Raw genomic sequence first — 24,813 nt, forward strand, 5'->3', positions numbered from 1 at the left:
AAGATATGAAATTTAAATTTTTCCCTAAACTAACATTTCTGAAAAACATTTTTGAAGAACCAGCTACACACACAAAGTCATTAAAAAAAATTGCAACAATGGAGGATGAGCCACTTTAGCAATGATTATACAGTTTTCTATATTAAAAAAATACATTTTCTGGAAAGGAGAAACAGAAACAGATACAGAATCATATTTTGTTGGTGGGTAAGAAAATCAAATTCACTGTACTTTCAGTAACATCATAATATCAAATGTAAAATGAAGTTTAAGCAGCAAGGACTGGAAGCTACAGGAGTCCTCTGAGTGATAACTCAGCATTACAATTGTGTCCACTTGTAGAAATGGCCACACAGAGACAGACACACATACACAATGTTGTCCACAGAATATGGTGTGTGTGGGTAACAGCTGTGAAGAGGCTGAGCTTTATTTTTAAGTCCCACGTGGTGTGGAAGATGGAGGAAAAGATGTTTCACTGCCTTTATTCATGAATAACAATAAGATCTACCTGCCTTTGTATTTAAGTTCATTAAAGTCCCAAATATTCTGTATATTGACGGGATCTTGTGCCTCCTTCGATGAAGGTCGCCTTACTGGAGCCTGCATACGAAGCCTGGCCATCTCAAATATGTCCTTTGGATTTTTCTCTCTCCTCACACTTGAGAAGTTTGTAAAACAAGCAGAATATAATTTAACACTGTAATATTAATGAGTTGGATGGAAATACAAATACTGATAAAGCTCACATCTTTTATCCTTAAATAAAGCTATCAAAGCAGGAAAATAAATTTGAAAGCAATGACACTGCATATTGTGTTATAAAAAGGGATAACCTACTTAAAATCAAAAAAAACCTCATACTTTATGGAGTGGAACTAAGACTGATGATCTGATGAAACTTTTCCAACTAACTGGTATGATTAACTAATACATTTTGGAAGTAAACCAATTTATTTTAAGTAAAAAGGACATGAATTTCAATAAGAAAGTACTACCACAGCACTATGCTATTCATAAGCATATTCATCAGCAGTAGCACAGCAGTTTACAGACACAAATTATGCCCTAGGAAAAAAGGTAATGAGATAAAATTCTGCCTTAGACATCTGTTTTGGACCACTGTCCAAGACAGAGTATTGCAACTTCCAACCTTACCAGTTCAGTCATTCTTACACTAAACGTTAGTAAGATTCTTTGAAAAAAACCCATACACATTAGAAAAAATGAAGAAAATTTTTTGTACAAGTTCTATCTTTATATTTTCATTTCACTTATGTATATTTGCCAACTAATACTGGCTACTAATACACATTGAGTTCTTGTGCAAAATCTAACTTTAAAAACTGAAGATTAAATTCTTACCGGGTAATGGGTATATCATCATCACTGGCCACATTTAGCAACTGTTCTTGCAGTCGCTTCTCTTCACTACGAAGCTGTTTTCTCATCTCTGATAATTCATTTATCACATTCTTTCTTTCCTCTGGAATTTAACACAAATAATTTTAAAATAAAGAGCATCACAGACACTTCTCCACCTCGCTTATAAATCTTAAGGTGGAAAAAAGAAAAGAGAGATGACTAATTGTTAATTAAAACCAGGGTTATATAATCACAAGAATTGCAGCATTTCATACACTAGAGATTAGGCCAGAGCTGTATTTTGAAACAGCGCAAGGACCAGATCCCCTGAACAGCAGAAAGCATCCAAGCTTCAATGGAAATGTTTTGCCATATTTAAAAAAGGAAAAGCTACGAAATACCAGCACTGCTAGTAAATAGCCTTATTTTGCAATTAGCCAATCTCCACAGTCCTGGGAGTCCCAGAGGCAGATGACAGGAATCAAGGTGGTATCAGCGGGCACACAACCTCATTTCTTTTTCCTGACTCAAAGGTAGGATATCTGTCTGCTCCGTGCAGACTCTTAAGTGTTCAGGAGTTCTAACTTCAACACTTATTTTTAGTATGTGCTTGTGTTGACTTTTTAGACCTACTTTGGGTCTAAGCTGGTTTTTCTGTGGTGAGGACAGCATTCCTTCACAAGTTAAAACAGTTTCGTAAATTCCTTATTTTCCAAATAACACAATAATAACTTGCTATTTTACTGACTTTTAGTCTGAGTCCAGAACCTAGCAGGCAAGCAAGTTTTACTAGCTTAAATCTTCAAACACCAGATTTAATGCATATGTCTTCATTTCTGCCATAGCAGCTGGTCATGAGACCAAAAAAAGAAGAAAAATTACTGCTTTCCACCCACATATTGCCAAGATAACTAACATATCAAGAGCAGAATAGACCCTCCCAGCATGTCTGAGTTTTAAAACCACCAGTGAAAGCTAAGAGGAATGAGCAGAGGATCAGACAGATTAACAAAGGAAAGTAGAATTTAAGAGTTAGGACTGCAATACACATTGTTGGTCCAACCCATTACTCAGCCAACGCAAAACTCTCCTATTCTGCAATGTTCTGGTCACAATGGTCACTGCTGTCCTGACTGAAAGATCAGCACTTCCCATGTGGACTCTTCCATTATGAGAGTTTTTACAAAAGTATTTCCTGATGAAGACTCATAAGAAATGCATTTTTGTTTTGTATTAATACTTCAGGCATACCATTCTAATCCACTGATAATATTACGACAGAGAAAATGCTCACATAGAAATGCAAACTTTATAAGACATTCCTTCGCAGGCAAGAAAGAGAACTGTAATTGAGAACGATTTCGTTGTAACACAAAGTGAGCTTGCAATAAAGACAACACCTACCAAATGCACGCAACTGATTTCTTCTAGCAGGGACCGGAGGAGAGGGAACCCTTGGTCGTGGAGGATCCTAGTGGTCATAGCGAATAGGAAATGTTTATATGTCAAAGGAAGAAAATGTAGCAGATATAAGTACATTTTATTTCCTTATTTTATGTCCAATTTAAATTAACTGCCAATACTACTGGAAGACAAAATAGTAACCTTACAGGTTGTTAATGCCTGAGGTTATTTTAAATCTGATCTTTAAATGCGTAATCCAAATTACTATTCTAACTATCATGCACTATTCAGAGATCTAGACAAAGCTACACCAAGTACTGCAAAGATACAGAAATAAACTGACCTTCCTCCAGATCATTCTTAACATTTAGGGAAAGCAATAGGTTTAAATACGGTTTAAAGTTCTACTGGACGTTTTCTGAAACTGCACTATAAAGTATTTTGCCGAATTATCCTTTTCACGTTAAATTCATTTTTTAAATTTTTAGCCCAGTTCATACAGATAGTTGGTAAAAAAAATATTTCAAATAAAAAGTCAGAAGTGTAGCCTGAGATTCAAATACCATCAACAATTATTTCATCTACTCTCCACAGGAGATATTTATTTTTTTTAAAAAATCACCCCAGGGAAGATTAAATCAAGTGAAAGAAATGAGTGGTCTTGGGGCCACCACTGTAACTCATTCATGATGCAAAGAAGAAAATGAAGTGTGTTAGGAGTTATAATCTTTTTGTACCTTCAGAAACATAAAACAGTAACGTCTGTAGGTAGGAATCAACATGAAACTTCATGTCTGATTTAAGTTCTTCTCTGAGTGCACACAATGAGTTTCTAGATTAGATGTAAACTTTCTTATCTTAAACCTTGAGATCGCTTACCCTTGGTAAACTGGAGTCTATGTGCAAAACTGAGGTGCTCATCTCTACAGAAAATGTGCATGCGGGAAAAAAATTAAAATGACACACCCCCAAAAATGTCTTCAATACTTTGAATAAAATTGAACATTAAATTTCAGAGCCACAAGACTGGCTTGCATAAAGAGTGTCTGCAGGTATTCATGGTATTCTAGTAATAAACGGGCAAACATTAAAAACCAGGTAGGATTTCATACACTGCACTGTTTTAAATAAATCAGTAAATGTTGACTATAAAAATCATACCTGTGCATAATAAGATATATGGCTCTCAGCAGAGGGATTCCTTTCTTCTTTTCTTATTGATTTGTTCTGAAGAGCAGGAATGATGGGAGATGGCTGCCTTGAAAACTGCAAGGAGGAGAGCAAGACTGAAACTACATTCCTGGAGATTCTGAATAAAGCAGTATTTTGGACAGGAAGAGTTTAGCTACTATTTTTCATTTGACAGAAAAATGCCTTTTATGTCTTAATTGAATTATTTTTGTATTTAATTTGGTTTCAACTCTTAATCACATAAAATTATTGCAAAAATTATTTCATGTGATTTTATTTTCTACCTAATGTAATTTTAATACTTATTTTCTACAATGTAGTTTTTAGAATCTATGGTTATGTTACATAGCTTTTTTTCCTCTAGACATTTCCATTGTATGTGTCCATTTTAGAGAAATGACATGTAAAATTTCTAGAAGGGGAACAGTTCTGTAATTTACTTAGATTTTGGCCATCAGAATTCTATGTGATGGGCTTCTTAGACCATCCAGGTCCAATGAAAATCATTACATTACAAAGAACATCATTGCTAAATAGGAACAGACCTGCAGTCCTCTAAATTATATAACTTCATTTGTATTTGGACCTCAGGTAAAGCAAGCCACGGTACTTCACAGCAGATAAGAAAATCAACTATTGAGTGCAGCTTGCTCTCATTTATCTTGTTTTTACTATTTTTCAATGCAAATTTGATCAGCAAGATAAGTTTCCACTGAAGTATGTCTGATTTTTTAATCAGCTGTTCTCTGTGTGGGGGATAAGTATACTGCAGATTGATAAACTAAGGAGAACAACACTGAAGGTAGAGGTCTAAGAAATCATGCCATTTCTTTAAAATTCAGTTATTTTTAAAAGTTAGGAAGCAGTATTTGTATCTTAGAAAGTCACTGAAACATACCATCTTTTCCTCTTCCACCTTTTCTTTCTCAAAATATTGTCGAAGTTGTTCATCTTGCTTTTCTTCTTTTTCTTTTCTTCTTTTTTCTGCCTCTTTTTTCCTCTCTTCATCTAATCGAATTATTTCTTTATTTTTCAATCTTCGCTGTAACATAAACATTATTAGTACATAAAAAAGACTCAGCATTATTAAAGTTTAGCTTTGTTTTTCTTTGAGACGTTAAAATTACACATCAAAGTGGTTAGGATGAAATGAAAAGCATATCTCATTAGGCTGACTTCAAATATTCCAATTAAAAACTATGCCATGCAAATATTAAACATCTGCAGTACTGGCTCTGCTAAAATCATTTAACAGAATTCCTAATAACTTCAGTAAACACCATTTTGTGACCCCAAATCTGCTGCTAGTTAAGGCAAAACTGTAGGAGTCATTTCCAAAAATTCAGATTCAAACAAAACATACTGCACTCATGCACCACAGTGAAAAGCATCATTCAGTTTCAATTTTAGTCTCATGCCTGAGAAAAGTGCTGATACCACTTGGCTTCATAATCTATACCAGACCAGCTCTAGAATCCAGAAGACAAGACTCACTCAACTAACTTACAGAATCACAGAACAGTTTGGGTTGGAAGGGACCTTCAAAGCTCATCTAGTCCAACTCCCTGCAATGAGCAGGGACATCATCAACTAGATCAGGTTGCTCAGAGCCCCGTCCAGCCTGGCCTTGAACGTCGCCAGGGATGAGGCATCTACCACCTCTCTGGGCAACCTGGGCCAGTGTTTCACCACCTGCATTGTAAAAAATTTCTTGTTCATCTCCCTACCTTTAGTTTAAAACCATGACCCCTTGTCCTGTCATAATATGTGCTGCTAAAAAAGTCTGTCCCCATTCTTCTTATAAGCCCCTTTTAAGTATTGAAAGGCTGCAACAAGGTCTCCCCAGAGCCTCCTCTGGGCTGAACAACCCCTACTCTCTCAACCTGTCCTCACAGGAGAAGTGTTTCAGCCCTCTGATATTTTTTGTGGCATCCTCTGGCCCCTCTCCAACAGGTCCATGTCTTTCCTGTACTGAGGACCCCAGAGCTGGACACAAGACTCCAGGTGGAGTCTCAGCAGAGTGGAACAGAGGGGACAGAATCACCTCTCTTGACCTGCTGGCCACGCTGCTTTTGATACAGCCCAGGATACAATTGGCCTTGTGGGTTGCAAGTGCACATTGCCAGCTCACGTCCGGTCTTTCATCCTCCAGTACCCTGAAGTCCTTCTCCACAGCGCTGCTCTCAATTGCTTCATCCCCCAGCCTGCATTGATATTGGGGGTTGCACCAACCCAGGTGCAGGACCTTGCATTTGGCCTTGCTGAACCTCATGAGGTTTGCACAGGTCTACTTCTCAAGCTTGCTAGAATCTAAACTAAGTGCTGTCATGGAAATCCTGAACTCCTACATACTGAACTGATCTTTCATAATCCCACAGGGTACTGAAACATTTTTCCACCTCTGATGGCCCTGAGTCCTTCTCCTACAATTATTCATGAGACACTGGATTATGCAAATTCATTCAATTTTCCAAACATGATAAATAAAGCTTTTGGCTTTGAATTAAATCACAAGTTTGCCTCCATGAAAAGTATTCACTAGATTTGCTTGGCATTCTTCCAAAACAAGCAACATTCCTATCTATATATACTGGCCAATTCAAAGAAAAGGCTTTAAGAAATCTTCCTGCTCAGCTACATTCAGAATACAAATAATTCCATGAGAGCTAGACTTAAAAGGCTGAAAAAAAAGACTCTTTTTTTTTAATTCACCAATTTGAGAATGCTTGTTATTGGCCTCACAAACATTTCCTTTAGAAAGGAGAGCACCACTGTAAATTATAAAACCATACAATTTTTCTTAGAAGAATTAACAGTACTTCAAGTTGGCAGTATACCATAAATAGTGAGAAGAATGTACTACTTAATACTGTCAATTTTCTACCTCTCCTCTGGCTAACATAGAGCCATTTATAAAACAAAGACCAATTCACAGGACACTTCTCAGCTTACCTTCTTAACCTAGAAGACAAATATTACTAAGGGCTAGTTAGTTTAGGATGAAAAAAGTCAAGGCATCAAAATACCACACCTCCTCCTCTTTCTTTCTTCTCTCTTCTTGCTCATCTTCATACGCTTTTTTAATTCTCATCCTCTGCTCAGCTAGTCGTTTTTCTTCTCTTTCTTCTTCCATTCTAAGTTTTTCTCGCTCTGCTTCTTCCCTACGTCTCTTTTCTTCAATCTAGAAAATAAAGCAAAGTATTCAACTGTCAATAGCCATCATTAGTCTGATAAACAACATTTACCATTGTGACCTTCTACGAACGTTTGCAGTACCTACTTAGGCAATCGAAGATTACATGTGAAACTGAAATAACTCCAGGCCCAGACTTATATTTGAGCCTCAGAATTCCTTTGAAATGAGATGATATTTTACTACTTCTTTTTGGCTGCTCTTTACTGAATCAGCCTCCGCTGAGAACACTAATTCTAAATGCTGCTAATAAAACCTGAATATTTCCTAAAGCCTGCTCTACTCTGGATGTGCTGGAATAACACTTTTCTTCACCCATTAAATAATGGAAGATGAGAAACCAAAAAAAAAAAAAAAGGCAATTATATTTTTCCTTTCCAAAATTATACTGTTTTTAGAAACAGCACTGACTTACTAAAGCCAAAAGTCTGCCCATTCTTTATTTTTTTTGGCAGCACTATACATGGAAAAAGCCTTGATCTTTTCTTTTTAAGAGATCCACCTCAAACTACCACAGACGTGTACTCTTTTAATTACCTTGGACTTCATGAAATCACAGAATTATTTGGGTTGGAAGGAACCTTAAAGATCATCTAGTTCCAAGACCCTGCCATGGGCAGGGACACCTTCCACTAGACCAGGTTGCTGAAAGCCCCATCCAATCTGTCCCTGAACACTTCCAGGGATGGGCCATCCACAACTTTCTCTGGGCAACCTGTTCCAGTGCCTCACCACCCTCATGGTGAAGAATTTCTTCCTTATATCTTATCTAAACTTATGCTCCTTCAGTTTAAAGCCTTTACCCCTTGTCCTATCACTACATGCCCTTGTAAAAAGTCCCTCTCCAACTTCCTTGTAGGTCTCTTTTAGGTACTGGAAGGCCGCAATAAGGTGTCCCCAGAGCTTTCTCCAGGCTGAACAATCCTAACTCTCTCAGCCTTTCTTCATCTGATAATCTTTGTGGCCCTCCTCCAGACTCACTCCAACAGGTCCATGTCCTTCTTATGCTGGAGGCCCCAGAGCTGAACACAATACTCCAGGTCAGGTGTCATAAGAGCAGAGTAGAGGGGAATCACCTCTCTCATACCTGCTGCTCATGCTTCTTGTGATGCAGCCCAGGATAGATACAGTTGGCTTTCTGGGCTGCAAGTGCTCATTGCCAGCTCAAGTTTAGCTTCTCATCAACCAACACCCCGAACTCCTCCTCCTCAGGGCTGCTCTCAGTCCATTCTCTGCCCAGGCCCTATTTGCGCTTGGGACTGCCCCAACCCATGTGCAGGACCTTGTTGAACATCATGAGGTTCACACAGGACAATCTCTCAAGCCTGTCAAGGTCCCTCTGGATGGCATCCCTTCCCTCCAGCATGTCGACCACACCACACAGTCTGGTGTTGTCAGCAAACTTTCTGAGGATGCACTCCATCCCACTGTCCATGTCGCCAAAAATATTAGAGAGTGCCGGGCCCAATACTGACCCCTAAGGAATGTCACTCATCACTGGTCTCCACTTAGACATGAAGCCTTTGACTACAACTATTTGAGTGCAACCATCCAGACAATTCCTTATCTACCAAGTGGTCAATCTATAAAATCTATGTCTCTCCAATTTAGAGACAAGGATGTTGTGCAGGACAGTGTCAAATGCTTTCCACAAGTCCAGGTAGATAATGTCATTTGCTCTTCCTTTATCCACCTCGTTGCAGAAAGCCACCCAATTTGTCAGGCAAGTTTGCCCTTAGTGAAGCCATGTTGGCTGTCACTAATAATTTCCTTATTTTCCATGTGCCTTAGCACAGCTTCCAGTAGGATCTGCTCCATGGCCTTGCCAGCACAGAGGTGAGACTGAACGGCCTCTAGTTCTCCAGGTCTTCCTTTTTTCCCCTTTTAAAAATGAGGGTTGTGTTTCCCCTCTCCCAGTCAGTGGGAATTTTGCTGGAGTGCCACAACTTCTCAGTTGTGACGGATAGTGGTGTAGCAACCTCATCTGCCATTTCCCTCAGGACCAGTGGACGCATCTCATCAGGCCCCACAGACTTGGGCACCTTCAGGTTCCTTAGATAGTCTGAAAGCTGATCTTCTCCTACAATGGGTGGTTCTTCATTGTTCCAGTCCCTGCCTTCACCTTCTGTGACTTGGGCAGCACGGCTAGAGCGCTTGCCAGTGAAGACTGAGACAAAAAAGTTGTTGAGTACCTCAGCCTTCTCCATATGCTGGGTAACCACGTTTCTCATTTCCTTCTGGAGATGGCCCATACTTTCCCTAGTCTTCCTTTTATCACCAACATACCTATAAAAGATTTTCTTGTTGCCCTTGACATCCTTAGCCAGATTTAATTCTACTCCAGCTTTAGCCTTCCTAACCTGATCCCTGGCTGCTCAGATTTCTTGGCCACAAGGACACTTTGCTGGTCATAGTCAGCCCGTTGTCTACCAGGATTCCCAGGCTGGTGCCTGGGGTTGCTCCTCCCCAGGTGCAGCACCTTGTGATTTTTGTGATGTAAGATTATATGCAAGGTATTATGGACAGAAGACAGAAACTGGCAGAACAATTTTATATACCCATCAATAAATAACTACATTACTATTATCTTACTGATCACCATTTCATTCTGACAAGCATGCATTTGTACCATGTAGCATTCCAAAGGCAAACATCTTTGTTGCTTTACATATTTATGTATACAAACTTGTACTGTATGCCCACTTTGAGAGCTCAGTACTCTATTTAGAGAGCTGTACTCAGGAAAAAAAAGAAGACAGAATCTAGATTAATGAAGCCAGCTATTAATAGCATCACTTTTATATGCATTTCTTATGTAAGGCAAAAATCTGAGACTCAAAAGTATATAGTCCTCCGTAGACATCCCATGTACAGAATGGGCTATGACTGGATAAGGTCTTTGGTCAGCAGTGCTGATTTGCTTTTACTGTAATCACTCTTTCTTAAAATGTATTTAACAAGATGATAACCGGTGTGTACATTCACCTGTAGACGAAGGAAGTTCTTGTATGACTCCTGTCGCTTAAGATGCTGTGGAGATGGTGGTTCACCAAACACATTACCTCGAGCAAAAGGAGAGGTCTGTGCAAATGTAAAACCTAAGGGGGAGAGGGGAAAACCAATAAAATTACAGATAAAAATCAAAGCAAATTCAAGACAGCAAGCCAGAGTGAAGAAGCAGGAATGAGACACTTGTTTCAAAAGGTAGTTTATGACAGCCATAATTCAAGGCTATAGCTGGAAACAATAGCTGTGATTAAAAGTTCTTACAACATCTGCCTAGAATACTGTCAGGTTCTAACTGGTCAATGATCAATGTCCAAGCCAGTTGCCTTGTAAAAGTAATATATTCTACTGTCCAATCTACCATTTAATATCTAAAAATGTTACCTGTAAGTTAATTAGAAGAGCAAAGCTTTTACATCTCATAACTGTACTGCTTTCAATTACTCTGACTTAGCACACACAGTTCTGTTCCTTAGGTTTATTCACTCCTTAAGAACAAAACACCCTAACAGAACAAATGTTTAAGTAAAACAGCAATGGATGCTACAAAAAACAAAGCCCCGAACTGGTAAATAAAATTCTAAGCAGTCAGAAAATTTAATTCCGCCTGTATAAGGTGCCTTCCACACTATGAAGTTCAAAGTGTCAGGTCTCTTTCAGCTCAAGAACTTCTTCCCCTGTGCTGGAAGCGACACCAATGGGGAGAGGTTACGAAGTTTTTCTCAGCCCTGAGTCATGAAGGCATCATAACCATACAGTCCCAAAAGCTCCAGAAAGGATGATTAACTCAGATACCACACCGGACAGATTTGCAGAACAGGATCACTATAAAAAGTAGAGCAGAAAGGAAGGAAGTGCAGGAAGAGTGAGTTGTGTTCACTTTTCACCTGACACAACACATTCATTCGTACGATGTCTGCTTCAAAGGACTGTGCAAGGATGTGCAAGAGCCACAGCTCCACTTGAGCTGAGATGAAACAGCTGCAGCTGTTCACATGTTTCTGCTTTACTCTTCCCTATTTAGTGATGTACCACGCAGGCCAGATGAAAGCAGAAATAAAACACACACCTATTCCCATAGAAATGCACATGCTTACTGCTACAACCTGGCTCTAAGAGCATGTGCATGCAAACCAAGGAGTACACATAGAGGTTAGCATTATTTTTCCTGACAAGGAATCACTGTTTGAATCCTTCTCAAGTATAACTGAATTTATATGTGGCTCTTGCAGAATGGATTTACTTCACTTGGGATATATTCCATGCAGAAAGTCAGAATAAAGTTTACGTACCATCTAAAAGGCATGAACACAAGACAGACATGTTACTATGGAATGTATCAAGGAACAAACTTACTGTTTACCAGCTACTAATCTGCAAGTTCCTCTTTAAGGGGATGGGTGTAAAAAAACAAAAATAAACAAACAATCCCCCCCTTCCCAACACCAAAACCAAAACCTACACAAAGCCACTTTACTGCCTAGATAACCAACTGAAAGGTGCAAGACTATGAAATTCCCATTGCTGATCTGCACCTCCTTTGGATCCCAAAACAAGTGACCTAAGCAGTGGGCTCTTTGCTCTTCTGCATTATTACTTTATCAACTTCGCCTGTTTCACTTCTTACTATATGGTTAAATATACAGTGCACTGGGGAGAAAGAGCAAGAGGGAGAACAGCGGGAACAAAAAAACCTCATTCTGCGGCCAGAGGTCAGGACACTGAATTGCAATCTTAGGAAGTAGATCCATGCCACAAATACCATGGAATTCTTTTACAGAAGTATAACAGTTCAGACAGGAGAAAGAAAAGCAGCACCTAAGGTGACTTGAGGAGACCATCACCAATCCTGACCCAAGTACCACAGTTCTCTCATTTGAATGTCTCACAAAACATAAGAAGAATGAAAAAGATGCACTAGTTTTTAAATAGAAAAATAAAACAAAATCTCTAAAATCTGGAGGCAGTGCACAGGGCTGCATGTGTACCCAATTTACCTGTAATTTTTGAGAACTTGTTAGCCTAGTTTCCGTATCAATTTCAACCTATAACATCACACATCTGCAGACCCTCCACCTGTTTTATTTCATCTTCTCTCCTACTACATTCTCATATTTTACCGTATCATTTAAAACAAACGTGTACAAAGATTTGACTATATAACACGGAAACTAGAAAACTAATGTAGCGATCCCGACTGTTCAATGCTAAAACAATTATTATCTATCATAACTGACAAGGCAGGGAAGAAAATACATGATCAATTCACACAGTGACAGCAATGAAGAAGTTTGGGAAAGAAGCGTAATACCGACTTCGCAGGTAGAGAGCACTAACACTGTCACAGGACTACAAGAAAGGAGTAAAGGAACTAGAGAATTTTGATCACTAAGACCTAAAAATAGAGCTGTAATATGGTATTCTTAAAAACCTGCTATTTTATTTGTAGATGCTTCTGTGTTCTCAGGTCTCGGGGAGGCCAAACTTAGGTCAACAGACACAACAGCCCTTTTATCTTCATATAGTCTTGCCACTGGTTTATGAAATGCATCTTCATTTTGCTTGTGCATCATATTCAAGTCCGCTAAAGGAAAGGGGAAATAACTGTTTATAATGTTTTGTTCTCACAAAAGGCATGTTCACCATAGATTCTCAAAAATACAGGTATTTTTGAGAAGATTCCACTTTTTGTGGGCGTACCAACTATGGGAACAAAATCTTTAAGTAAATAGAAGAATTTAGAAGCTATAGGTAAAATACCAGTCATCAGGAATTCACTGATTAGAAGGGGTTTTTTTGTTGGTTTTCTTTTGCCAGGAACGATTCTTCACAACAAACCTCCCCTTCTCTCCCACACAAAATGCTATGAAATTGAAAGATTTAGAGCTCAAAGGAAAAAAAAAATACTGACAAGTCTGCATTAACAAGTATGTACTTAGAAACTACCCCTTCTTTTATTTCCTTAAAACTGCAAAATACTTTTGAGTTTAGTATTAGCATTTTAAGTACTGAATCTCAATTTGATTGCTATCAAGGGCGATAACAACAATGAACCATTAAAGTGTATTTTGGTTTTCCTGTCTTCAGTAATAATGCAGGTGCAGATTTCTGTATGTAAGCAAAACGTCATCCGGCATTTTCACAGGTTTATATGGTGCCTCTCAATTACCATAAAAATCCTGATCAAAGATGTTAATCTCAGCTCATTTTGAAGTGTTCACCACAGTACACCTAGAAAGCCAGTTTCAAAACAAAAAAGTACTACACAGTTTTCAGATTATTTTTAAATAGTGTTCCTTATAATTATGAATTACTGTTGTCATTCAAGCACACAGACTCCAAGAAGTTTAAATTATAGCCCTCTCACAGAGGATAAAAGGACAAGTCACACTGCATAAGAGAGACATGGTTAAAACAGCATGTTATGTTTCACGACATTTGACTCATAGCTTATCTATAATTCTGCTAAACTATGGTGGGAAAAATAACTTAACATATGTAACTCGAGAACACAGGCTAAGAAACTTCTTTCTCTTGGTTTCTCATTTATAGACAGAGATGAGCTTCTCAGGTGGTATATACAGAGCTCAGGCTAATGTAAGTGACCTACACTTTCCTCTGGCCTGCTCCACTCACCATGATAAAGCTCACTACAGTCCCATCTTGTATAATACAGCACTCAAAAAACCACAAATCTTAGAAAACATTACTGCTGTCTGACTGCTATTTATACAGCCATTTACTAGCAGTTTAACTTGGAGAAATTTAAATATTCAACTTAGCTTTATATCTTTATTTAAACATACTTCCATTTTCCATGTCACAAGTAGAGCTTTCTAAGCCTAGAAATTATTTTAAAAAATAAAAACAATTTAAAAACCTGATCTTGGAAAATGTTTAAATAAAAGTCTTCACAACAGACTTTAGCATATTTGTATTGCAGCTGATTTTAACAGCTTTTTTTTCCTCCTTCTCCTGTTTACTATTGCATTTTGAATTCATTTATAGTTGACATATCCTCTATTTCCCATTTGTTCAACTTGTACATTTTGAACAGTTCTACTGAAATAAAAATAATTACTCACTTAAATATTCCTAGAGTGCATCTGCTTGAAACAAGTACTTCTATTTGTCAATAAAGGGCTACCAATGTAGCTGTAACACATCTGAATAACAAGGAGTAACATATCTGGATGGAGCCTTTACATGAGCAAGAAAACACCAATCTTAAAAGACAACCCATAATTTTGGCAAACATACTTATCAGATTTCCTTTGGCATCTCTGAGAGGAGCTCCACCACCTCCTTTTCCCCAGGGGTTGTAATTCCTCATTTCTGCTTCTAACTTGGCTTCATAACGTTCCTTCTCCTCTCTCTCTTGCCTGCGTCGTTCCTCTCGTTCTCTTATCTAAAGCCAAACAAACCAGTCAGTTGCATAAAAACATCACATTAAGTCTAATTTTAATAAAAAAGTTAATGAAGCAAGCTGAACGCTATCATTACGCATTCCCTCATTCATATCAAGTAAATAACAAACATTTCACAGCCTATACTGCTGACAGTGCGCTGAATACTGCTGTCAAAATGTGCATGTCCAGTTGTGCATGATCACAGAAAAACATGCAAGTACACATAATGAGACATCCAAGTTCCAGAAAATGTTCACATCTGACACCTGCAGTAGACCAAAACTCCTGTATCCTTGGATCTTTGATACAGAAGTTTATACTGCTTGAAAATTAAACAGACAGAATTCTGCACTACTACTGTACACCTGGTATACTTTGTTTAATCAAAACCTAGACTAGAGACGACATGAGATAAAGCAAGACTCCTAGCAATAAATACCTTAATAGAATGCTACACAATTCTAAAACCATTTACAAAACAGTTTTCTGCAGTAATACAATGATGTATGCAAATAACACAGAATTGTTCATATGGTTTGTTCTTCCTTTTCTTCAAAATCAGGTTAAATTTGCATAACTAAGTCTCCTAATAACTTAATGTAGCATTTATAAAGAGAACAGCTGTTAAAAAAGATCATCTTCTATCCAAAGCTTTTAAAACATCAGCTACTATTTATGTATTTTTCTTCAGTTGTTTCTTCTGTGCATTAGATAAATATTTCCCTTTATCGAGTAGTCAGACAATTGCATAAGAGATACAGATTAACACAAAGACCCAACCAGCCCTGTCAAGTGTTTACAAAAATGGCCAGTCAGGTTTGCCTGTAGGAAAACAAAAGCAGGATACATTCTGTTCACTCTCAACCATCAGCAGCACAACTTTGAAACATGCTACATTTATTAGACTTTTATGTCAAATTGTGCAGTCTCTCATATGGTAGAATAAAATGTACTTCTTAAGACTATAGTGAAGAAATGCCTTTGGAAAAGCCTAAGTGCAACATCAGACACTATTCCTCAATGCTTATTTTATTCTTAATTTGGCCTTGATTGGCAGCCTCACCATTATCCCTACGTGCCATCATAATTAAAACTAAAATATTTTTATAGGAATTATTTACCTCCACTGAAGAAATACATGAAGACAAATAAAACAATAAAGTGTTAGTGCCACTGAACTGTGTTCTAGCAAAATCTGTTCTGAAATAACATGTCCTAGCATGGTCAAATACATTTTATAAATATAAACTCCCACAAGGTCCAGCAGTGAAAGGCCACTAAAATGAGTAGGGGACAAGGACATCTACTGCAACACACCAGACTCAAGAAATTTGTCTAATCTAACAAACAGGAAGCTTAAAAAAAAATAGGACACCATCCACAAACATGAGGGAAGCTTTTGAATTAGGATCCAAATGATCATGAAGAACTTAAATAAATTAGTGTGTGCCTAGTAATTAGAGCACTAATGCTCAAAAGCACTCTTTCCATTGGAATATCAGAGCAATACAACTCATTGCTTTTACAATGTAGGTTCTTATGTTTATAAGTATAATTTATATAAAGCTCCATGCCTGCAACTAATCTGCTTGCTGTCAGTGCTAACATTGTCTCTACCTCTGACCACAAAAAAAGATATGGAAGAGTTTGCTGTTCACCTGAAGAGCTAAAATAATTAAAGGAGGATCAGAGGAATGGGAGGAAGGAAGTGATAAAGGAAGGCAGAATTAAGAAAGCTTTTACTTTTAAACTAAATAAAGATGTTTGAAAGAGTGCTACAGTTACAACTATTATACCTTAAAAATTCAGAGAAGCAAGCAACAGAAGCTTTATCGCTCAGTACCTGCTGTTGTAATTCTTTTTGATAAGATAATGTTGCTTCTTTGGAAGGTTTTCTGTTTTCTTCAGAAAATACTGCTGTGCTTCTTTGTCTGTCCGCTGTATTCCTCTGTCCAATGTTACTTCTGAATTAGAAAACCACACATATAAAAACAAAATATCAAAGAGTCCAGAAGGTTGGGAGTTTAAAAAAAACCCACAACCCTGCCTGAAATATTTAAGAGCTGTTGTTTTCCACAGCCTGGCAGTTTATAATCTCAAACATTTTCATAAATCCACATAAAACCAGAAGTTCAATGAATTATTTTTAGCAAGATATTCTTAATTAGAATCTTGAAGAGTTGTCTTTAACTCAATTTATTTCAAAGGTATATCTGTTGTCAGCAAAATACTCCAAACATAAAAAGCATATCAATACAGATGAATACTAACAAAGATTATGAATACAGATAATACTTACACAGATTGCTCTACTGGTGCCTGATCTAAAGGAGGGTCCTGATTAGGTGTGGGCTGCACTCCCATCATACCTGTACCATCTACAGAGTAAAAAAAAAATGCTATTCTAAATTTTGAATGCTCAAAAATAAACAGAGCTCACTGACCAAACTCTGTGACTGCAGAATTACAAACAAGACTCTAAACTTCTATAACAGTCTCAGCTAATCCTTAATGCTGCCCCTCATACAAGAAACAAAATGCCAAGGTATAAATTTACTTCTTGAATTCAACTAAATCCCTTTAAAACAACAAATGTTTCATTAGCATACTGAACAATGAACTAACAAAAAGGAAAAACTCATTTAATGTAACACTTGTCCTCATGCTTTCCAAACTTGTCCTCTACTGTGAGGAGAATCCCATCATCTCCTGCAGAACTACAGAGCATTTGGCATCTGCATTTTCACACTGAAATACAACCTGCAGCGTCCTGGCACAGCAGGGCTTGAACTTACTGTGCACACTGCTGCTTGTGTTCAAGACAGTGAGAGACGCATCTCTCAAACAAGCTTTTATACCATCTCTCATACATGAATTTTAAATATTAGGTTTTTTAATACCCTAAACTGCAAACCAATTGACCCTAGAGATTATATCAACAGAATAGTAAAAACAAACAAATAGCAAAACAAACACACAAAAAACCCCCACACCAAACAACCCCCCAAATAACCCCAAAACTTCTGTGAGTTAAAACTTTGGTCTGAAAATAAGTTTGCAAAGAAAAAGTAAAAAAGGTGCCTGGACCTTTAAAACCAAAATAAAATTTTATACATATATATATATATATATATATATACAGACATATATATATATATATATGTAAAACCATAAACTATTACGTTTCAAGACAGGGAGATGTTTACACTGGAGAAAAAAACCAAAAACTTTTGCTCTTAAATCTCTATCATTTCTGAAATTACCCAATGAACACAAATATCATTCAAATCAATCAGTAAAAGACTTATTCTTTTTCTCCTTTATTTTAACTTTTCCATGAAGATAGCACAGCAACTTTTAAAACGTATTTCTAGTTTTTCCTCTAAAAATGAAAAGGAAAAAAAAGAAACACCACATAATCCAGTCCCTCCCCACACACATCACAGTTGTTTCACTTGTGAAATTTTCATGAAGCAGTCAAAGGGTAAATAAAACAGGAGTTCTTAAAATAAAAAGGTTGATTACTTCATACAGTTCCTTTAAAAATATTTAAAATTACATCTGAAATCATACTGACACCTAAACCTGTAATCAATTATAATATGATTTAGGCAATTTTAGAAAATTAGTTTTGATAATCAAAATATTAAAGAAATTATCGAGAAGTAGCAATGGCTAAGTAGCTGAGACTAGAGCCTGTTGAAGTGATGAAAAAGAAAAGCTTCCTCCTGGAAGCTGTAGCCCCTTTTGTAATTGGAGAAAACAACTTAAACCAAAACCAGTATTGAAAAGAAGTCTACTTCTCATTCAATACACATCTAAGACATGGGTTGAAGTTGTTGTTACTAGTTCTATATCATTCATCATTTAACTAGACAAAAAGCAGTCATCTGAATCACCCCCACAACCAATCCGCCTAAAATCATCAACTCACAATATGCAAGATTGGGATCCAAAGGATTCCTAGCCCCATAAAAGTAATATGCATCATCGTAAGGCGTTCTGTAGTTGTCTGTCAAAACTGGTGGTAGAGGTGGTGGCATCGGTACAATCCTTAAAGAAAAAAGGAACACAACTTTTTGTTTTGTTAGAATCATAGAATCATTTCAGTTGGAAGAGATACTCAGAATCATCAAATTGAACCATAACCTAACTCTAGCACTAAACCATGTCCCTGATAACCTTGTCTAAACGCCTTTTAAACACCTCCAGGGATGGTGACTCCATCACTTCCCTGAGCAGCCTGTTCCAATGCCTGACAACCCTCTCCATGAAGAATTTTTTTCCTAATATCCAATCTGAACCTCCCCTGGTGCAACTTGAGGCCATTTCCTCTTGTCCTATCACTTGCTACTTGGAAGAAGAGACCAACACTCTCCATGCTACAACCTCCTTACAGGTAGTTGTATAACTACAGAGAAAGAATTAATTCACTATGGGAAAATTCTAGACTTAGCTCAGCCCAAGACCTCTTATCAGTACCATGCAGGAACAAGATACAATAAGCCTCAGCAGGGAATTAAACTTCCCTTAGGGAGTAGTGCACAAACCCACACTATTACAGAGATCTGAAGAACATAAAATAAGCACACCTTCTTTAACTGGTTAATGATACAAGCCAAGGATTAGTCTCTGGTCAAAGGGCAAGTGGCACAGCACAGCTTCAGCCACATGCCTGAAGCTACTTCTCTCTCTCTAGACAGTTTAGTGTCAGTCTCAGGGTCCAGTGGAAGCTGTCCTTGCCTTCATTGTACTCCTGAGCTTAGGCCTGGGAGATTGCTTAACTGACAGGGGCCACGCTTACACCACACCAGCCTCCTAACAATATGGACACTGCCGGGCAGGTGCCCTCACAACATGGTTCCATATAAAGCACAACCCTTATTCTACACAAACATCCATTAAAACAGAGGTGTCTTCACAGATAATCCAGCCTCCCCAGATTTTTCAAAATCAACTCTGAAGAAACAGACATTAAAAGTTTATTTCAGTGCGAAGCAGTTTAGTTTTCTGGTACTCATCAAAATATTATTTCTACCTCCATTAGTTCCTTGGAAAAGGATCCACAGCACCAGTAACGTGCTTGCCAACAATCTTAATATGCAAAATGAACACAATGGTGAAGCACCTGGGAGCTGCTATTTCACCAAGAGTGCTGGACAGTCCCCTGTGAAAGTCTTCGTTCAGTGGAGAGGCCGAAGGGACAGGCACTGGAGTTTGGAAAGCCACCCTAGGCCTTTCAGGAGGTACTTTCTCTTCAGAAGCTCCCGCTGTCATGCCAAACTGCTTCAATCTATTTGGCTGAAGGGAGGGGAAAAAAAAAAGGGGGGGGGGGGGGGGAACAAACCAAAACAGTTACCTTGTTATTACTAAGAAATATTCCAAACCTCTATTTAAGTTGCATTAAACACTTCTCTGGGTCTGAACTAGCTCTTCAGATTTCTAGTAAACTGCATTTTTTTTCTTCCAAGGAATTACTGGAAATCTAATATTACCAAGAAATCTAGCATCTTTACCACAGATTCATAAAAACCAACCTCTATGGCAGGTTTCAGGAAGCATATGGTTCTAGCTATAGTCCAGAAAAAAATAAGTCTTTCCACAGTTGTCTGTAGTACAGGTTATCTACAGCTGCCAGTTTCCTACACAGACCTATATTATGCATGGGAAAAGTTTCTGAAATCCCTTCCACCCCAAGATTATAATAGCTCATTAACAGTAAAACCTAAAAAATAAACACATACTGAGACTATTTCCAATAAACATTTCCGTGCAATACCATTATTTTATTTTTTAAGTTCCTTTTATTACATTTTTCAACCAGAATGAGAAAATTTGGGAGGGTTCTTTTTAAAATAAAAGTATCAAATGTTTATTGACAACTGGCAGCCCCAGCAGAAAGTCAAAGGCAACATGCAAAGAATGCAAAGGCATGCAAGTTTCAGAACTATACTATCGTGCCCAGAAAAGCCCTTACACCAGCTGCTATATGTATTTTGTGATTGTTTAAATGAGTCAGTACAACGTAATACCAGAAAAAAATCCATACATTGTATAAGTACAATGGATTTTGTTTCTGAATTTACTAGTCCTAACATTGTAGTGCTTCAATTAACATGCATTCAGACAAAACTAATACCAGCATACAGCTAAATATTAAATATCTAACAGCAAACCATATACCCTACAATATAGAAGTATTTCAGCAAAATATTAAATGTTTACCTCCTCATCACTTAGCTGCAAGACAGTATATACAAGGCAGTTAGTACTCACCAATCATGAACTACAGGATTAAGATTAAAATTCTGAAAATCTACTAGACATTAATGTTTTTAATAACATCAAATTGCAGAATTCTAGATGTGAATATAAAATTAGAAAATAGGTATGAGCTACAGTAACTAAAAATTATAAAGCTGTCTACAGTTTTTTTTTTAACTTCTCTTTTCAAATCCGGTGTCTGGAGCAGGAGAACATTTAAAACAGCCTTTCTAGCTAACAAGTTTAATGTGAACTGCTCTCAAAGTGCCCCAGATTTCAGCTCTGTAGCTAATTTCAGATGTTACTATGGTACTCGGTTCATCCTGGGGATTGTTTTCTTTTAAACAAGCAGTATATATGGCAGTCTACATTTACAGATTCTTAATCAAGCGCTGCTATTTAACCAACCTGTAATTAGTCAAGAAATCCACCTAATTAGAATCTTTCCCTGAGAGGCAATTTAAAGCTAACGGTGACTGATACTTAATGAATGTAGCAATTCAACTTCATTGAAGGCTTTCGGATAAATTAATGGATTAAAAACATCCATATATGCCCTGGACTTGCTCTGGATATAATTTCTTCCTACAACAGGCACTTTTCAGTCTCTGACTGAGATGCACATGGTATATAGAGTGCAACAGCACAGCATGCTTCTGCCTAGTCAGCTTTGATTAGACAAAACTGTTTACAGTGATTTAGAGCCTGCTGTGCCAGAAGAGCCGGCATCCTCTTGCTCAGTTTTCCCTCTTTCCCTGCCTGGCTCCCAGCTCTACACTCCATCCCTCCCCCTTTCACCACCTGAATCCCTGGTGAACCAACCGACCTCTCTAAGTCAACTCAAGCAGCAAAAAAAGGTCCAGATAACCAGGTAACCAGGCCGAATCAGTCTGCAAAAGGGATCACGCAAGCCCCACAGATACTTTAGGCAGGGAGGGCAGGAATCTGCAACCAGACCATTCGTCAGTGTTCTCCCTCCCCATTCAGAAGTTAAAATTTTGATTTAGCTTCACTGCTTATCTACGTCTCCTGTCTCATATGCTGACTAATATTTCCAGAAAATAACAGCTCCTTCCACCTCTGCTGAACTCTCCAGAAATGGCACGAGTTTCTTTCTGTGCTGTAACTTCCCTGCAAAACCAGCACCATTGATAATTTAAACTGGTAACCAGTTAAATTAATATCTAGTTTATTCTTGCTTGAGAAAGTTACCCAGCCTTCGCCTCCAGCAACACATCTCTGCTGCACCAAAGATGCAATGGCTTTGGACACATGGCAAACACACGCAAGTCACACCAGCTGTGTGACAATCAGTCTGCCGCCAGCGGTACCAGTGCTGATGACCTGTTCACCAAAACTCTTCGTGCAACAATCACCTTACCAAGGAAGTGGAGAGAGTAGTAACTCTGCACCAACTCTTACAAGCAATACAATATTAAACACATTGCTTTTTAAAAAATCCTATTAAAATGCTTGTAATCCTGAACACTACATTGGATAGTTTAAAAAATAATTACAAATGCAAAATTAAACATTGCTACAATGAGATCCACTGGGTTGCCAAACAACTGGATTTACTTTTTTAATTGAAAAAGAGCAAAAACTTTCTACAGCGTACTTACATTGCAAAAGAAAGGTTACTAATGTGTACATGTACGGGCTACCACTGGACACTAAGTATTTTTGCCGTGATACCCACTGCTTGTACAATATTTCCACTTGGCCACAGCAAAAGAAAATGGTTGACAACTTCGGTGAAAATATTTTCCTCTAAAGCTGAAAGCATGTTTAATGAGTTACATCCTTATTATACTTGACTTTAATTTTATTTTGTGCTAATGCTCTATTAGGATAAAAACACAACAGTTATCATTCTATGAAAGCCCTGTGGAGTTTTGAGATTGAGCAACCATAGTGTACATGTAATAACAAAAAAGTCCACATAGGTGAAAAAAAATCCAAGTCTCTTTACCTTCTTTTCTGGGTCTTGAGCTCCAGAAGCAGCAACTGAGAGCTCAAGTTCCTTCTCACTGTTTTAAAGAATAAATAATTTTTTAAAAGGATAAAATCAGAAAGCAGTAACAACTATATTAATTCTTTAAAAGCACAGACATCGCAATCCCATAGTTAAAATAACTCTGAAAATATAGGATAACAAAGGACATTATTCCACTTGATTTCTCCTGGAATCAGGGAAAAAGGATACTGTATATTATTTGCAAATACACAGAACTCTCAAGAAGTACCTGGCTACCATCTATTCCACCTAATAAAAATCCAACTACCATAAAAGCACAAACCACCACATTGCTTTTTACTACAACCTTTCAGGACATTTCTTAAAAACAGATCTTTAGTCATGCTACAGCAAGAATTTTATAATAAACATATTGACATGAATTATTCAAAAGTAGAGGAATAAGTACTACATTGTAATTTCAGGGTGCAGGCTTGCTCAGCATATATAATTTTTCATCACACAGAAACTCGCAGTAGTACCTTTTTTTTCATTCCTTATCCCTTTGCTAATATCACTGTGTGTTTTTATGTATCCGTGCTATTATTGAACAGGAGCTACTAGTAGATAAGCAAGAAATTCTTGTTTTATTATTCTGCATAAGGCAGATGGTCACGTGCTTTGAAAGTTAAAGGTTACATACCCAAACTGGAAGGCAAAACAAGATTAATGTTCAACTTTGCAACGTAATTAGACACTCCTCTACCAGCAAAAAAGACAACTTCATTTAGAGCTTCTTTACAGTGAAGGAACTAAAAATCTTCTTTTTTAGATGAAAAAAACACCCTGTTTTTTCCTTTATTCCATTGAAAGCTGATTAATTTGTTTATTAAAAACTAAAGCTCTCATACCAATGAGTTTAATTGGATGCAATATTACCGAGCCAGCTGGAATTCCTTAGTTATGAAAATTATTCTTACCACATTGAATTAATGAAATTCATTTAAGTTTCAGCCATTATATTTTAAAAATATAGTAACTTTCCATTACCGTCTCTTATTTCGCTGTTGCTCAGCCATCTGTTCTATTAGTTCTTGCCTGTATTTCTCTTTCTTCCTTTGGAGAAGTTCTCGGTCCTGATCACCTAATGGCAATGACCACACATTTGCATAAATGCTCCTTTAAATACTGGACAAAAACATTGCATTTCAGTCAATTTAAAACATGAAACATAGCATACTACCTGGGAATGTGCATAAGAACATTGGATGCTTACTGACTAAAAAAAAAAAATAAAGCTAGTTTTAATATGCAGTTTCTTTGGAATCTGATGATCAAAACTACTAAAATTTTCATTATTATTTTCCTAGTTTGCCTGGTTTTGTATAATCAGGAAGCTACAAATTTCAAAGCTATATGATACTATAGCAATTTTAAAAAGTTACTTCTTTTTTTTTTTCTCCCCTAATGCTCAACTAAGGAAGATACACTATGATACTCCAAAATTATGGGGCACTGCTCTGGAAAAAAATGGAAGTTAAAACTAAAGAGAGTCAAACCCACAGGAAGGAAAGCAAATTGTTCCACTTTTAGGATGGTTCCCAGGACTACTAAAAATTAACAAAGTATTGTTAGATTTGTATATGTAATAACATCTCACATGGATTTTACAGAAGTCTAAAACCTTCTGATGTGTGGTAGTTCCCCACAATACACATGGAGTCTTCTACTATTTTTAAAACAAAACAAAAAACACATCGTCACCACTTTCTATATAGTATGACTATCAGACACAAGGACTCCTAACATATTTCCATACACAAAATCATCATGGAACTCCAGCGAAGTAGACCTGAACAATAAATTGAAGGAAGAGGCAAGGAAACAACAAAACCAAAACCCACCACAAACATGATGCATGACTGACTGAATTTTTTATTCAGTGATTGTGCCAAGATGGTAAAGTGCTCAAAGTGTGCAAGAGAACCTCACAGTTTGTGATTTTGGGGGAGTCTGAAATCACT

The 24,813-nt window shown here is 37.4% G+C and overlaps 1 protein-coding gene across 4 annotated transcripts in view; it reads right to left on the minus strand.

Annotated features, from left to right (window-relative positions):
• CSPP1 (centrosome and spindle pole associated protein 1) overlaps positions 1-24,813 on the minus strand; it is a 66,045-nt gene that overhangs the window by 15,262 nt on the left and 25,970 nt on the right. For 3 of the 4 annotated variants that reach the window (XM_080339879.1, XM_080339878.1, XM_080339881.1), the window contains 15 exons: positions 23,840-23,933; positions 22,805-22,862; positions 19,697-19,869; positions 18,503-18,621; positions 16,868-16,946; positions 16,412-16,532; positions 14,420-14,567; positions 12,591-12,743; positions 10,139-10,251; positions 6,992-7,141; positions 4,859-5,002; positions 3,931-4,035; positions 2,770-2,836; positions 1,366-1,486; positions 516-661 (listed from right to left, as the gene is read on the minus strand). In XM_080339879.1, coding sequence (XP_080196005.1) covers positions 516-661; positions 1,366-1,486; positions 2,770-2,836; positions 3,931-4,035; positions 4,859-5,002; positions 6,992-7,141; positions 10,139-10,251; positions 12,591-12,743; positions 14,420-14,567; positions 16,412-16,532; positions 16,868-16,946; positions 18,503-18,621; positions 19,697-19,869; positions 22,805-22,862; positions 23,840-23,933 — 1,791 coding nt within the window. The remainder of the gene's footprint in view (positions 1-515; positions 662-1,365; positions 1,487-2,769; positions 2,837-3,930; positions 4,036-4,858; positions 5,003-6,991; positions 7,142-10,138; positions 10,252-12,590; positions 12,744-14,419; positions 14,568-16,411; positions 16,533-16,867; positions 16,947-18,502; positions 18,622-19,696; positions 19,870-22,804; positions 22,863-23,839; positions 23,934-24,813) is intronic. The other variant, XM_080339880.1, reaches the window with a different exon arrangement.

The sequence above is a fragment of the Nesoenas mayeri genome (assembly GCF_963082525.1).
Source record: "Nesoenas mayeri genome assembly, chromosome: 2".
Classification (NCBI taxonomy): Eukaryota; Metazoa; Chordata; class Aves; order Columbiformes; family Columbidae; genus Nesoenas; species Nesoenas mayeri.